The following is a 15,123-nucleotide window of genomic DNA, read 5'->3' as shown; positions in this document are numbered from 1 at the left end:
AGGCTCCGGGGACCCGCCCGCCAGCCGCTGATAGGCCGCCCAGAACGACATTCAAAGCATCGCCTTTTCTGATTGGTCTACTCTGTCCCGCAGTGCGTTTGGGAGTTGTGGTTCGGTTCTCGCCCGGTCATTGTGGCGCTGTGCAAGCACGTACTACATTTACCATCAGGCTTTGCAGGGAGAGCGCAACTGCGTTCCTCGGCGTCTGCTTATCCGGGTCCTCGAGCGGCCCAGCCAATCAGCGCGGCTCGAAGGGCGTGTGCCAGGCGCTGATTGGTGGGTTCGGACTGCCGAGCCCTGTTTGAAATCCGTTAACGGCGGCGGCGGGGGCGCCGCGCGGAGTGGCGGCGGCGCTGCTGAGGTGAGTGCGGGGGCACCGGCCGGGCACCCCCGGCCCGCAGCCCTTTCCCGTATCTGCTCGTTCGCTCCGGCCGTGGCGACGCGGCTGTTCCCCGGGCCTACTCCGAGCCCAGGTATCGGTAACGGGGCCGGGGGCTCGGCTGGGAAACGGAGGCGGAAGGCGGCTCCGTTCGCTCAGCCCCTGGCCGGAGCCACTATCGCGGCGCCTGGCGGGCGGGCTCGTAACGGAGCCACGGGGGCTGATTGCGGACCTCTCGTTCCCCGGGGAAGCCGAGCGCGGAGCTCCCGGCCGGCAGCGGGAGGAGCCGCCGTGGCGGGGGGTTCCCGTTCCCCCGGGGGATCGCGGTGCTGGAGCGCCAGGCGTGAGCCTCACGGTGGGGTGGGTGCCTCGGCAGTGAAATAAAGTTCTAAGTCTTTAAACCATCACGAAATCTGATGAGACGGTGTATCTCACGACGGAAAGCTCTGTAACTTCTTCTCAGTCCGAATCCTGCTTCCCAGGAAAAGAGGGAAGCAAACCAGGCAGAACCTGGCCCAAGTAACAGAAAAAATAACATTCGGGGAGCTATTTTTATGCGGGGCTTTTTTTAAGCTAGAGGACCTTCAACTTAATGTAACAATTAGTTGAGGCTGTGCTAGCTAAAAATAATTTTATTTTCCTTGAATGTCTATTCTTAGAATGTCCCATCTTCGTGTCTTCTGAAACTTGTGGGATCTTTTTTAGGGAGCACGAGCTGTCAGGGCTGTTTATTTTTGGGAATGGGGGCGGGTCTGGGCCGTTAGCAGAGCAAAGGCTGTGCCAGCACGTTTCCCCTGCCCTGGCTGCCGGTCACGGCGCTCTGCGGAGCTTTCTGCGGGCTCTGCTCTCACCTGGCCATAGTTAAAGGCTTTGTCTCCCAGTCTGAGCATTAAATGATGGATCAGCAGCGTGTTGGGGGATGCTGGATCCATTGCTGATTCTGTGCTGCAGGGAAGCTCAGCTGAGCTTAGAGTAAGGGGCGAGAGAGGAGGGAGAAGCTGTAGATCCAGCGCGTGTTGGAAGCGCTCACTTAACCCTGCCCAGGGAAAAGCCAGGGTGAAGGGTGACTTTCAGAGGCTTCGGTGTCATGCAGAGGGAGTTCAGCTGGTGGCTTTGTGGTGGGATGGTTCTCACCAGGCTGCTGTGACAGGACTGTAGCTTCAGGGGTGCTCTAACTTACACATTAACCCTTTTCCAATGCTCTAAGTTACATGTTAATCCCCGAAAAGCATCCAGGACCTTTGGATTATTATCCCAATAAGAAGAACAGAAAACTCTGGATTGCAGGACAATGAAGAAGCTTCCAGGCTGAATTAAAGCTGCCTGGTTAGTGCAGCATCCTGTGTTTAAGTGGCAGCTGGTGTCAAAGCCCAGCAGAAGGCCCTGGAATTGCTAGAGAACGTTCCCATGCAGCTGCCTCAGCCTTGGGGAAGCTTCTCTTGCTCATTCCTGCTTGCCTGTCTTGGCTTCTGAGGCATGTGGATCAGCTGGCTTTGTGTTTATCTGCTGCTCTAACCTAGAATAGCCTCTGGTGTGTCTGTTGTTGTTATTGTGCTTTCTGATCCTGGTAGGATTTGCCATAAGTAACATTTGTAACTTCTGAAGCTCCGGTGGTGTGCTGTGATAAGGCACCATCTCCGGTTCACCAGGGCCTTATCTACATTGCAAGGTGGCAAGAAAGAGCAGCTCTCTCTGCCTTCCTAAGGATCCAGACTGGTTTGGGTTGGAAGGGACCTTAAAGCTCATCTTGTTCCAACTCCCCATCACCATTCTGGGCACAGACACCTTCCACTGGAGCAGCCCTCTCCATCCTGGCCTTCAACACTTCCAGGGATGTGTCAGCCTCAGCTTCTCTGGGCAGCCCTTGCCAGAGCCTTACCACCCTCACAGGGAGGATTTTCTGCCTAATAGCCAATCTAAATCTCTCCTCTTTTAGTTTGAAGCTATTGCCACTTGTCCCATCACCACCTTTCTGTGTCCCTATCCTGTCCTTGCTACTCTCCCACACTCTTCCATTCTCTCTCCCTCTATCCTCGATTTCTCATCTTGGAATGCTGCATTCTATCTCCAGCACCACGGCCCGAATGGCTGGGGGGCTTCTTTGTCCGGGCAAATTGTGCTGTTGGCACAAAATTCACAACTACGTTAACACAAGGACACTGAACACATCTGTGGTGGAATTGTGTCAGTATTTTAAAGCTAATTTGGATTAGAGCGAGGTGTGAAGTTATTCCAAAATACCTATTGCACTTGCTGTTGGATCAGTCTTATTCTGGGATAGGAATGCTTGCTCCAACTTAGTGTAATCCTTTTTCAAAGCTAACTAATCTAAACCATGCCAAGGCACTCTTGTGGAACGTGCCAAAGTGTAGTTACTCAAAAGAAATCTGCTGTCCAGAGGATCCCACTGCCTGTTCCTCGCCGTGGATGCGGCTGTGCTGCTCTGGAGGCAGGTTAGGTCATTGAAAGAGCAGACCTAGAAAGCAGATGAAGGTTTTAATTAAGTAGTCACTTTATAGAAGGAATTTGGGGTCTTTTTGCAGGAGAGAAGCTCAGATCCTCCTTTCCTGCCTCGGCAGCTCTGCAGGTGAAAGCCAATCCTGCAGAAGGGGGGTGAGGGTTCCCCGGCTGGCTGGCTGCACACACCCGTGTCGACACAGGAGGTGATGGATGTGGGGGAGAGCAGGGTCATGCTTTAAATCCACGCCGAGCTGTGTAGGATTACAGAGTGCCTGTAATCACGCCTGGGAAATGCACACAGTGCCTGCTAATTAGGGAACGTCCTTATTAATGAGGGAAAATTTCCACGCCTCCCTTCCGGTGGGTGAATGCTGCGGCCGAGAGAAAGAATTTTGGATTGAGATAAATGCGGTTGTGCTGTCAGAATCACGACCGGGTGTTTTAAAATGCCTGCAGGGAGTGGGCAGCGGGTGTTGGGCTGTGCTTGGCAGAGCCCGTTGGGATTGCAGATACCTCGAGGTGGGCACAGGAGTGATAAATCACCGGAGCATTCCCGGCTGATCCCTGTCCCAGCCCCGGTTGGTGGGCGGAGGAGCAGGATGCCTCTCAGTGAGCTGCTGCTTCACCATCAGTCCTGTTCCAGGCAGGACTTGGAGGATATGTAGGGATTTGAGAAGCAGATGCCATGAGTTCATCTGACTGAAATGGACATTCTGGAGTTCAGTCACAATAACTTTTATCTCCCTGTTGTCTCTTTCAAGAAACAGAGTATGAAACTGAGGCAGTGATACAATCCTTTTCTTTCCCTGACTATTCTCTTCTGTCTGGGATAGAGGGGAGAGAGAAGGGGTCAGCAAGGAGGTCGATGACGAGGGTGGTGACACTTTTGAATATGGACTCAGTAAAAAGCTGCAAACTGCAGCAATGGGCACAAGTAGCTGTGAAACATGATGCCCAGAGCTCTGACTCTGACTGGAGAGGGTGAGGGGAGAATGCAGATGACGCATTTGATTTTTAAAAAAGTCTAAAGTGTTGACAGAAATTCTATCTTGATTAAGGGCAGTAGGAAAGCATTTGATTCCAGCCGTGTCTCGAGCTCAGTTACAGTTGGTTTTGGCTCTAATTCTTCTGTTTGCCTTCTTTGGGCCCTTCCTTGACATCTTCCCAGCCATGGAGCTGGTGCTTCTCTAATGACATTCTTGCCTTTAGCTATCACAGCTCTGCTCTGGGGAGCTGGAGGCTTCTCAGTGCACCCATCCTCGTGGGCCAGTGGTTGTGACCAGCATTGTACCCCCTAAACACTGCTTTGCTTTACTCTTGACCATTTTCTTATTTTTTGAGGAACACCATCTGGGTTTTGAACCATGTGTGGTCTGCCTAGACAGATGGTTAAGGGCTGAGGCTCTGTGGGTTAGGAATATGCTGCTTTGGAATTGCAATCAAAGTTCAGGTGATCTCCTTGGGGAGTGTTTTATAACATCCTCGTGGGCTTTGCCTCACAGCTGTTCAAGGCATCACAAAAGCACCTTTGCAAGAAGGTTTTGTATAGTTTCAGGGTTTATAACTTTGTCCCTGGCTTTATTCCTGTTCCGTTGAGTTTAATATCACCTGTTGACACAGGGACTCCTCCTGCTGTCAGTGCTTCATTAATTAACTGCAGGGACTGTTTGACATGGGTCACAGTGCTCAGTTTGTTTATAGCCTGGCCAGCCTTGGGCTAGTGCTAAGGAATGCAAGAGGGCCTGACACTGCCTTCCTTCTGACTGTTTGCCCAGTTACAATGTTCTACAGAACACTCTTCCTGCTTTGAAAATCAATGTATTATATAGAGGAGCACCTTTGTGTCATTAGTTCTTGTTTGTAGCCCTTTAGAGAGACAGGCTTTGCTTTGCAGTGCTCTGGAGTGAATCTCATCAGGTTTGTAAATCTTGTAAGGGTAAGAACTCTTCTTTATGTGTGGTGAGGAAAGGAAGTGGAAATCAATCACTCTCTGGAAAAGCTTTATTCTTCACTCCTTAAAAAATACAATTCTGGCACCCACAGGTACAAAAAAAATCCCGTCAAAACTTGATCTCTCTGATAGTTTTGAACCTGCAAATGTCATCAGTGGTGAAATATCTTTAGCTTTGCAGATCAGCAGTAGAATGAAACTCTGCATTGCTCATGAGGAGTTCTGCCCAAAGGTGTGAAGTGCAAGGAGGGGGGATGTACCAAAGGCTGTCCCAATGCCTGTCCCTGGAAACTGCAGAGGAAGAGAGGTGGGGGATGATTCCACTGACTCCCTGTTGTTGTCTTAAGGGCTGTAGCAGTGCAGACAGAGGACTCCTGGGGACAGTGTGACTGTGAAGATGTCTAAGCCAGAATCCCGTTATTCTTTTGATGTCCCGAACATCTGCATTGATTTTGCAACTCTGAATGAGGATGATGTGCACAATGCAGACTCCTGGTTTGGTAAGTTGCTTCCAACTCCTTGAGGTGTTTCTTTGCTGGATGACACCTTGGTGTGATCCTTATTTTGGGCCTGGCTTCTGTGCCAATTAGTCACGATGTTAATTGCATAATTCATCGTGCATGAGGTTTCTTTTGTTCTGTTTTTTTTGTATTTAAATTTTGTCATCTGTAACTTGCCTTTGTTAACATCATAATGATACTCTGGGGTATTGTTGACAACTCCTAACCGTGTGTATAGTGAAAGTCTTTCTCTCCTTTCAGATGAAAAAGCCAATCTGGAGAATGTCCCTCCTGCAGAAAATCTGGCAAAGGTCTCACACTGCAGCCCTGCTTTTTCAAAGCCTGATGTTATTCTGTCTTCTGTCCCTTCACAAGACGTAGCAATGAGTAAGCTGGCATGGTGTGGCAGGGAGGGAATACATTTTACCTGCTTTTCACTGACAAAATGGAAAGGCCTCTGTCTGGCTTTTGTGGGGCCATCTTCATAAACTCTTATCTGCAAGGTCTGATGTGGTTTTATTGTTGTTGTTCTGTATTTATGTGTATAGATGAGCTGACACTTGCCCCTTTCTCAGGTGAAAGTGAAGGTGAAGCAGAATGTGCCCAGGGCAACACGGTCCCTCTGAATATCGTTGGGTCCCTGGCAACCTGGAGAGCTGCTGCCCCTGCAGAGGCCCCTCAGAGGTGAATATTTGTGTTCAGTTTGTACAGTGATTGATGATGGTGTAACTAAGCAGGTCCTTGCTCTCAGGATCTGCAGTTCTAAGCTGTTCTTGGGACATCCTGTGGGGCTGGAGTTCTCCAGCATGGAGATCGTGCATTGGGACATCTGATCTGCTGGCTAAGCTGGAGGGGCAGTCTCTGGGGTGGAAATGTAATGCAGTGTCTCACATACTTGTCAAATGAGACTGGGCAGCACCAGGAGCTTCTGGAATGTGAGGATATCTGAAACTGAGGTGGCTTATAAAGTTTCTTTGTTTATATCTGCCTGACTTGGGCAGAACTCATTCTTGATATGAATGCAAGGGGCTCTGCATGCTCATATATAGCAAAGAATATTTAGCTTATGGATTGCTAGACTTTAATAAAGTGTGCTGTGTTTGGATTGTTGTGTTAAACACAATTTGTGTGGTGGAGTTAGGGATGCACTGACATAAATGTGTTATCCAGGTCAGATGTGTCCTCCTGTGTGTGGGAAAAGTGACCTCTGCTTTCTGTTCTACTCTAGGCCGGGCAGGAGACTGGCTACAAAGCAGGGCAAGACCCAGCAGCGCAAGCAGCCAGGCAGAATCAAAGCAGAGAGAATTGCTAATGCCCTGGAAAATAAGGAAGATGTTCCACCCTTGAAGAAAATGAGACTGTATGTCATCCAAGTCCTTCTGTTTAGGGCTGGGAAAAGGGCTACAACTATATCTTTGGAAAGGGTTTCTGCCTGTGTGAGACAGTTCTTACAGGAAGGCTAGGGGGTAGTGGCTGGAACTGGTTGCTGATACTGGTTTCATGAACAAGAAATGGATGTAAATGCTGAAGGAATTGCTCTGCTTGGAAGTGGAGATGTGAATGAAATAAGCATGAGCTTCTTCACCTTCTTACCAGTGTCTGTCAGGTTTAAATTTGTCTGAACTTATCCATCCGGAAGTCATCAGGCAGTCATTAGCTATGAAAGAGTCACAGCTAAAATATTTCTCAAATTAACTTAATCACTAGAGTATCATATGGTGATAAGCTTGAGGTCAGGAAATTGAAGTGTGATCTTTGAAACACTGCTGTATCTCAGTGATCTACAGTGTACCTCCCTTCTCCAGAAAAGTTCCAAAAACTCAGTAGTTGATGTTCCCTTCTGCAGCCTTAGAGTACCAGAGAAGGCTGCGTGGTCTATACCTGGGTCTGGGGTGAGGTAAGGCCAGCCTTTTATACCTTAGACCTCACCAGGTGTTGGGATGTTGTACATGGTGGCGAGAGCTGCGGGTGGTAACTTATTTAGAGCACAGTTAACTCAAGGGGTTTGCCCTAACAACTTCTTCTTTTAGTTCTGGTAGCAGAGAGAAGGCAACAGAAGCATCCACAAAGAAAGAGCCCCTGCAGGATCCTGACCTCTCTCCAGGGAGAGGGAAAAGCAAACAGACCATGCCCTCCACGCCAACAGTGTTGAAGTACGTGGCTTTCTTGTGACTTGTGTGCTAATCACAGTTGATTTAGGTGACAGTCCTGGCTGAGTGTTTTCAGCTTCAACTTAGCATGTGATGGTATCACATTTAGTAAACACTGGGTCAAGGCAACAATATTAGGATGAAATGTACTTCACCAGCTGAACCTCTGCACAGGAAAGCTTTTGCTTTTCTTTTGAGGAAAAAGTTGCTCTTCCTAATGGATTGAGAATGCACACAGCAAATGGGTCTGCAGAATAGCAGCTAGCTGTGAGATTTCTTGAACAAACAAAACCAAAGCAGATCTCTCCTATAGATGTTTTTATAACTGGTGATGCTCCTGCAGTGAGGCTGGACATAAGCATGTTCCTTGCACAAACATCGTGCTAATAACCAGGGAAGCAGAGAGGCATATCTTAGTTTTTAATGTCCTTATGCAGGAGGACCAAACCTTCTAGCAAGCCAAAGAGTACAGAGGAGCAGGAGCTGGAAAAGATGCAGCAGTTGCAGCAGGAGGTTATTGAGCTGCGGAAGAAGAACGAGGAGTCTCTGAAAGCAGCTATTGCTGGAGCAGGTGGGCTCTGCCTGAATTGCTGAATGAAGCTGCCTTGGGCTCAGCTGGAGAGTGCTGCACAGAGCTGTGCAAGTACCTTTGAAAACAAGCATTTCAGACTTTGCAATAAGTATTAGAAGCCATTTAATGTAGATCAGCCCCTAAACTGCCTGGAAACAGGTGGGTTTGGGTTATGTCATGTTTTGAAATGTAAAGATGAGTTCTCTAAAAATTTACCTAGTTGTTAGAAATTAAATGCTTTTTTTTTATTTCCACAAATTGTACCCCACAGCAAAAGTCTTCCAGTCCTTACACGTTCTTTTTCTCTAGGACAACCCATAAAGAAACCTGTTGGTCAAGTAACAAAGCCAATTAATTTCCACTTCTGCACGGAGAATAGAATTAAACAGAATGTAGAAAGCCAGCCTGGGAACGAGTACAAGGAGCTGGATTTTGCAGCAGTCCTGAGGAAGCATCCCCCTTCTCCGGTGAGATCCTGAGTGTTGCCAGCTCTCAGCTCACTGATTCTTGCCATCACCTCCCTGCTGCTTGTGCAATGCTTGGGCTGATACCCCCAGAGAGGTTACCACAGGAGGCAGGTGTTGTGCAAATGTATCTGCAGACTTCCTGTGTGTCTGTGTTACCACAAGACTCCAAAGAAACCTTGTGGGAAAAGGAGCCCTCTAATGTCAGATCTTCCAGTCCTTCCACTTTGTGCTTTAATACAGTTTCCCAATATAACTTGTGCATTTTCAGACTGTTAACACTTGTGCTTAATGTGAGGTGTTATCTTTACAGTGAGAGGAAGGGACAGATACCATGTGTCAGTGGGGAAAGGAAATGTCATCAAAACCTCCTGGCCATACTGACTGTGGTTCTCTGTCTCCAGGTGCGAATGCCAAAGGGACACACTGTCCCCAAACCTTTCAATCTGTCCCAGGGAAACAAAAGAAAACTTGAAGAAGCCACAACAGAATATGTGTCCTTTGCTGAGCAGGTAGAAGCATTCCAAAAACGGACACCCCCTCGTTACCATTTGAGGAGCAGGAAATCTGAGGAAGGTGAGTTGTCCTGGCTGTGTCCCAGACATTGGTGGTAGAGCAAGAGATGCTTGGACTGCTCTGAGCAAACGGCCTGTGTCTGTTGCAGGCCTTGCCATTAACTGCTGGTCTCTGACTCGAATTTGTAGGCTCAGTTTCAAGAAAGCTGGCGAAGGCTCGGCCCACACAGCCCAAAACGCCAGTGCTGCGAACAAAGCAGCGCTTGAGACCTGTCACCTGCAAAACTGCTGCAGAGCTAGAAGCAGAGGAAGTAGAGAAAATTCAACAGTAAGTAAGGGCTTACTCTAGTCCTCCAAGGGATGATTGTACCACACTGGAAATGTTTTTCAGGTACCAAAATGTCACTTCTCTGGAATACCCTTTTTGTGTGAAAGAATGAGTAGCATATACCATTGAGATTCCTTTAGGTTGTTCATAATTCTTTAGCTCTGATTGTAGGGAAGTGAAATATAAATAATTCATTTTGAAGAAAGTGCTCTTAGGAGAGCTGATCTTGGGTTGAGTGCAGCTTATGATGAGTAAAGTAAACAAAATATAGCCATGCAGCCTGCATGCACTTCAAAACTTGCCTGTATGCAAAGGTTTAGATTTCTAGGAAAACAATCCATAAGATTTTCCTTATTAATCTTGCTGTTTTGAAGGCAAAGGAAGACTTGCTAACTAGAGCTGCACACTAATATACAATGTACAACTGGTGACTCTTTCCATTGTTCCTGCATAGGTACAAATTCAAAGCACGAGAAGTCAATCACAAAATCTTTGAGGGTGGGCCACTCCTGCCCAAGAAACCCCCTGTGAAGAAGCTCACCCAACCCATTGGCTTTGAGCTGGAAATAGAAAAAAGGATTCAGGAGCGTGAGAGTAAGAAGCAGCAGGAGGAGGAGCGCTTCGAATTCCATTCCAGGCCATGTCCCACAAAAATCCTGGAGGATGTTGTGGTAAGAAGTTTAATAACACCCAGGCTTGGGAATTGGTGGCAATGGGCTTCAAAATGTTCGTAGCTATGTTGCATTATGTGTTTAATGAGCTCAGTAAACAGTGTCTGTCATTAGGTAAGAACTGCAGTAGGTACATCCTGTCCTGTCAGGTTGTTTCTCTGAGGCGTTTTCTTGGCACTTGGCCTTGGGTAACTCCTTACTGGCTTTTCTGAACAGGGTGTTCCAGAGAAGAAGGCACTTCCTGTGACAGTGCCCAAGTCTCCAGCCTTTACCTTGAGAAGCAGGACCCGTGTGTCTGGCAGAGAGGAAGAAAAGGTAACAGTTGTGATGAGGCTGGAGCCAGGCCCAGTTCTCACTGCAGTGCCTGCTGTGCCTCTGGATGTGGGTGGGATGCTTTGGGGCTAGAAGCCCCTTCCTTCCCTCCTGTGAGCAGTTCCTCCACTGGTTACCTTTGTCTGTGCCATTCACTTGAAACAATCTGGTTATTGCTACTCATTTCACAGAAACTGAATTCTCATTAAAAATGAAATCATTTGAATGCTAGGGCACTGATGAGGGTTTCTGAGGTGTTACTGCTATAAATGAGGAAGGTGAACTGCTTAGATTTCTCATCCTTCCCTATTCTGTCACTGAAGGCAGATATTACACATGACCTTTCTTCTCCCTGAGGGTGGGGAGCAGGATTCTGAAAGCTTCACATCCTTCTTCCTTTCCTTCTTGTCAAGAGGACATTAAACAATTACAGTCTAATTTGAATGAGTAGTAGAATTGAGAGTGGTTTCATAAAAGGAAGAATTGGGCCTGTGGTTCAGGATGCCAGTAAATTGGTACTTCTTGGATTCCTAGTTTTTGCAGTGTCCACTGTTTGTGTGACCCTGCTGTGCCCCTTATCAAAGGAGCTCATTCAAAGCTTTTTGTGGCTTTGCTTGGCAGGAGTTGCAGCCTATACAAAAGTAAAAAATCAGATCCTAACGCTAATATCCCTTTAGGAAAAAGAGGAGGTGGCTGTGATCAAAGCTAATCCTATGCCACATTATGGAGTGCCCTTCAAACCCAAAATGCCAGAGCAGAGGCACGTGGAAGTTTGCCCCTTCTCTTTTGATGCCCGGGACAGAGAGCGGCAAATACAAAAAGAGAAAAAAATAGAAGAACTACAGAAGGAAGAGGTAAGAATTACAAGCTACCTTGGATTCCACTCCTTCAGTAAAAATAGTGTGACAGGATTTGCTGTTGTCCATTAAACTTTCAAGGAAAGGACAAGAAATATTTTGAGTTGTTTATTTCAGGTGCCAAAGTTCAAAGCGCTGCCTCTGCCTTACTTCGACCAAGTGAAACTGCCAGAAAAGAAGGTCAAAACCCCAACTCAGCCTGAACCATTCCATCTGCAGGTGGATGAACGGGGAGCTGCCAAGCTCCAGAGCTGGAAACAGCAGGTAGGATGAAAAGGGTAATGGGAAAGACCAGACTTAAATCAGCTGGTGGAGTTGTGCTTGTCTAGAGAAACTGTCCTCCTTGAAGTGAATCAGTAGCTGAGTTGGAGCAAGGAATTTTTCTGTAGTTGGCATGAGAACTTGTGCTGTTGGGTTAAGGATTGGTCAGTGGTTTGGTTTTATTTTTCTCACTTCATGGTAAATGATGGGATTTACCACAATTGTATGAACAGCTGTAGGGCATTTTCTAAGCAGCAGCTCTGTGCAGCTGAATCTCTTTGACTATCTCCAGGAATTTATTGTCACATAAATAATATACTGCTTTTCTCATGTGAAGTCTGCAGAGGACACCTGAAACTTTCTTCAGGCTATTTTTTTGGCAAAGCAACTGTCAGGCAACAAGTGATACCAATTTTTTGCTTTAATATAATTTTCTATGGAAATTATTTGACTAAGTCAGCGTGGCTTTTCCAGTGTAGGGAGTGCTGGGGTCTGGGTCAGGGGGAGATGGTCTCTTTCTGCCTGGCACTTGACGTGCTCTGTTCTCTTGCAGCTTGAAGAAGACTTGAAAAGGCAGAGAGAGGCAGCATGTTTTAAAGCTCGTCCCAACACAGTGGTGTACCAGGAGCCTTTTGTGCCCAAAAAGGAACACAGGATGCTATCAGGTAGAGTTGCAAGTACTTGCTACACGGGCTTGGCTGATAGCTCAGGACTGAGGCAATTAAGTGATGTTTTTTCTGGCTGTTGCCTCTTCTTCATCAGCACAGCCAATAGTGCCGTGCATTTAATCAACTAATTGCCTAACAGCTTGTGTCCCCTGGGAGCAGGGGGATTTCCTCTCCACCCCCCTGTCCTGCTCCAGCATGGCAGCTGTATTTAGAAGCTCTGCTGCAATTGGCAGATGATTGATGTGTGCCAGCTCAGGATAAGGGTATTGAGAATGTGAGGAGCTCCCTGCAGAGACAGCTGGCATTTCTGCAGCGCTGTCACTCTTTCCCTCCCGTTTCTAGTGAGATGAAGGCATCTACTGCTTGGGTAGGCTGAGATTTGTAGAGCATAGAACCAGCCAAAAGCTTGTTTGTACTAACAATTGTGTGCTTGCTCCCTCCCATGAGAACACCCATGACGGGGTGACGTCTGCATTAACACTGCTCACGTCTGGGAGTAAAGTTTTCTGTTTTCCTGAAGCCTGGAGGTATCTCCTAACCACCCTTGCCAAGGGGAAGCTCTCCAAAGGGAGGCTTCCGTTGACATTAGTGCTGCTCTGCTTTACCTGACTGTGTTTGAACCAATGTTATCTCCTCTATTTCTAAACTTAGAGAGCCTTTCTGGTTCTGTAGTTCCTGAAAGCTTTGAGCTGGCAACAGAAAGACGAGCAAAAGAACGGCAAGAATTTGAAAAGCGATTGGCAGACGCAGAAGCCTTAAGGGAGAAGTATGAGGAGCAGATCAGGCAGCAACAAGAGGAGCGTGAAAAGGAAGAAGTTGCTAAGCTAAGACAAGAAATGGTAAGTGAGCTGTTTCTGAGCAAGGGCTATAAAGTAACCCAAAGGAATGTGGGAATATCCTTACAGAGCTAATGTCACAGTTGAGCTGTGCTAAAACTGCCTTTTCAAGGTTCCCTTGTGCAAATTGATGACTCACTAACTTCACAACTGGTTTAAAAAAACCAAACCTACAAAACCGTGCAAACAAAGAAGGCAGCTGTGCTGAGATGGCTGAGTCTTGGAGCTGCACATGTGTAGTTATCAAAGCAGAATGATCTTAGTAAAACCCACAACCCCAACGTGTGCTGTGCATTTTCCCACTACCTCGCTCCAGTGCCCAGGGTGGTGTGGTGGTCTCAGGCAGATGCCTGCCTTCACCTCATCCACAGCTCACCTGCACGTTTCAGGTTCATCATAATTGCAACCATTTGCTTTGTTTTACCCTTGCTTATATTTATTTTTTCCACAGGTTCACAAGGCAAACCCAATACGCAAATACCGCAGCCTGGAAGTGAAGACCAGTCATCAACCACTGACTGTGCCAAAGTCTCCCAACTTCTCAGACAGATTCCGATGCTGATGAGCATCCACGTGACAACTGCTGGGAGATCCCATCCCTCTCCACTCCCTTGGGAGGAGAGAGGGAGCAATTGTTTTTCCATGACTGCTCAGACTGAACTCCTATGCTTGGTTCCATTGCTGCACTGAGTAGTTAAACTCCACCTGAGCCCATGGCATTTCAGCAGTGCCTCCTGGCCCTGCTGTGTATCCAGACCCCATCTTCTCTAGAGACTAAACCAAGTTTTGATATTGCATACAGATATTGTGTACCTAACTAAATAAAATTCCTAATCTGGTCACTGTCTCTGGCTAGTGGGCTGAAGCCCCTTCCTGCAGAAGAGTTTTTGATAAAGACTGGGCACACAAATGTGTGCATCTGGCAGAGCTGTGTTATGTTTTTACACTAAGTGCTATTTTCAAGTGTCTGTTTTTTTAGCATTTTAGTCTACATTTAGCTTGAATTGTGTTAAGTGAGGTTCCTTCAAGCCAGTACAGCGCGGGTCTGGCCTTCCTTGTTGATGTTTAGATGACCACAAATATAAATCTTGCCCACGCTTAAAAGTAGTTCTTTGTGTATATTAAAGTATTAAACCATCTTGCTGTTTTATAGCTGAAGTCCTGTTTGGGGAACCATTTATCTGGCAAATGACTTGCTGTGAGCTGCTGCCCCAGCTTCTGCCAGTGCAGATCTCTTGGCTGCAGAGCCATCAGCATCTCTGGCTAGTTTGGGCAGTGAGCAGAGCTAAACATATCCCAAATGCTCAAATGTTCTGGAGGACAAAACTGCTGGCATTATGAAGAGTGGACACATCTAGATTAAAGTTTTAATAATTATTTCTTACTCAGTATTGTGCTCTGATTTCTTACCTTTATATTTTGCTGATTTACCTGCTCACACCCATGAGCAGGGCTGCTTGCTACTGTTATGCTGCTTAGTAGAGGTGGGGAAATGGAAATTTAAAATTAATTTGTCCTAAGTGGACAAACTTGGTTATTTGGTGATTATGGAAAACATTTGCTTTCATTTCTTCTGAACTGGGATACTGTTGAAGAAGTATTCCCAGAGTGTGTAGCTTTTTGTTCAGATTTTTGGGTGAAAAAGAGAGTTCAAACCAGGTGTTAGATTCCACCTGAGGGGGTGCTTAGGGATGCTGTCTCATTCTTGCCAAAGTGCATCAAGCAACTGCTGTTTTACTCCTAGACTGAAAGAGGTAACAGAGGAAGAAAGTCCTTAGAGACCTAAATTCCAAGATGAACATTTATTGGACTTGAGGGATGATGTTTCTGCAGGAATTATCCTAAAAAGTGTGATGCTCAAGAGATGTCATTGCAGAGCAGCTGGGGTCTCTATGGGAGTGTTTCCAAGAGCACCAGCCTCAAACTTCAGTGCTGGGATTAAAAGAGGAAAAGCCACCCGCACTGAAATACGAGGATTCTTCAAAAAAATTTAAGGTTTTACGCAGTTAGTAACTGAGGAAGTGGAGAATGAGAGGCTTGGGGCAATATGTTGGTACCGAAGGATGAATGACCCCGTGGCGGTGTGGGTTCTTGGAACTGGTGAGCTCAGTCAGACATGGCTCCATTTTGCTCCAGTTTCAGCTTTTCCTTCCCTTCTCTCGAGGATCTTTGTGTAGCTGTGGCAGAGGTTGGCCCAAAA

General features: G+C 47.0%; 1 protein-coding gene across 7 annotated transcripts; it reads left to right on the top strand.

The window, feature by feature from the left end:
* Nucleotides 1-232: 232 nt before the first annotated feature.
* Nucleotides 233-13,762, top strand: TPX2 (TPX2 microtubule nucleation factor). 7 transcript variants are annotated; one of them, XR_005259500.1, is made up of 17 exons: nt 233-361; nt 5,138-5,290; nt 5,552-5,677; nt 5,839-5,974; nt 6,519-6,650; nt 7,321-7,443; nt 7,878-8,011; nt 8,321-8,478; nt 8,880-9,051; nt 9,180-9,318; nt 9,773-9,989; nt 10,206-10,304; nt 10,979-11,155; nt 11,276-11,422; nt 11,973-12,084; nt 12,535-12,614; nt 12,739-12,873. XR_005259500.1 is itself a non-coding variant. In XM_038158618.1 (17 exons), the coding sequence occupies exons 2-17, from the start codon at nt 5,188-5,190 to the stop codon at nt 13,483-13,485; spliced, it is 2,247 nt and encodes a 748-aa protein (XP_038014546.1). In that variant the 5' UTR covers nt 233-361; nt 5,138-5,187; the 3' UTR covers nt 13,486-13,762. The 7 variants fall into 7 exon arrangements, 6 of the variants coding, with proteins under 6 accessions (XP_038014546.1, XP_038014545.1, XP_038014543.1 ...); XM_038158618.1 differs by lacking the exon at nt 12,535-12,614 and adding an exon at nt 13,375-13,762 and having other exon boundaries at nt 5,866-5,974; nt 12,739-12,926; XM_038158617.1 differs by lacking the exon at nt 12,535-12,614 and adding an exon at nt 13,375-13,762 and having other exon boundaries at nt 12,760-12,926.
* The last annotated feature ends 1,361 nt before the right edge of the window (nt 13,763-15,123 follow it).

Source organism: Motacilla alba, chromosome 20, assembly GCF_015832195.1.
Source record: "Motacilla alba alba isolate MOTALB_02 chromosome 20, Motacilla_alba_V1.0_pri, whole genome shotgun sequence".
NCBI classification, from domain to species: domain Eukaryota; kingdom Metazoa; phylum Chordata; class Aves; order Passeriformes; family Motacillidae; genus Motacilla; species Motacilla alba.
Note: the sequence above shows the minus strand (reverse complement) of the source record. Positions and strands in the feature narration are given on the sequence as shown.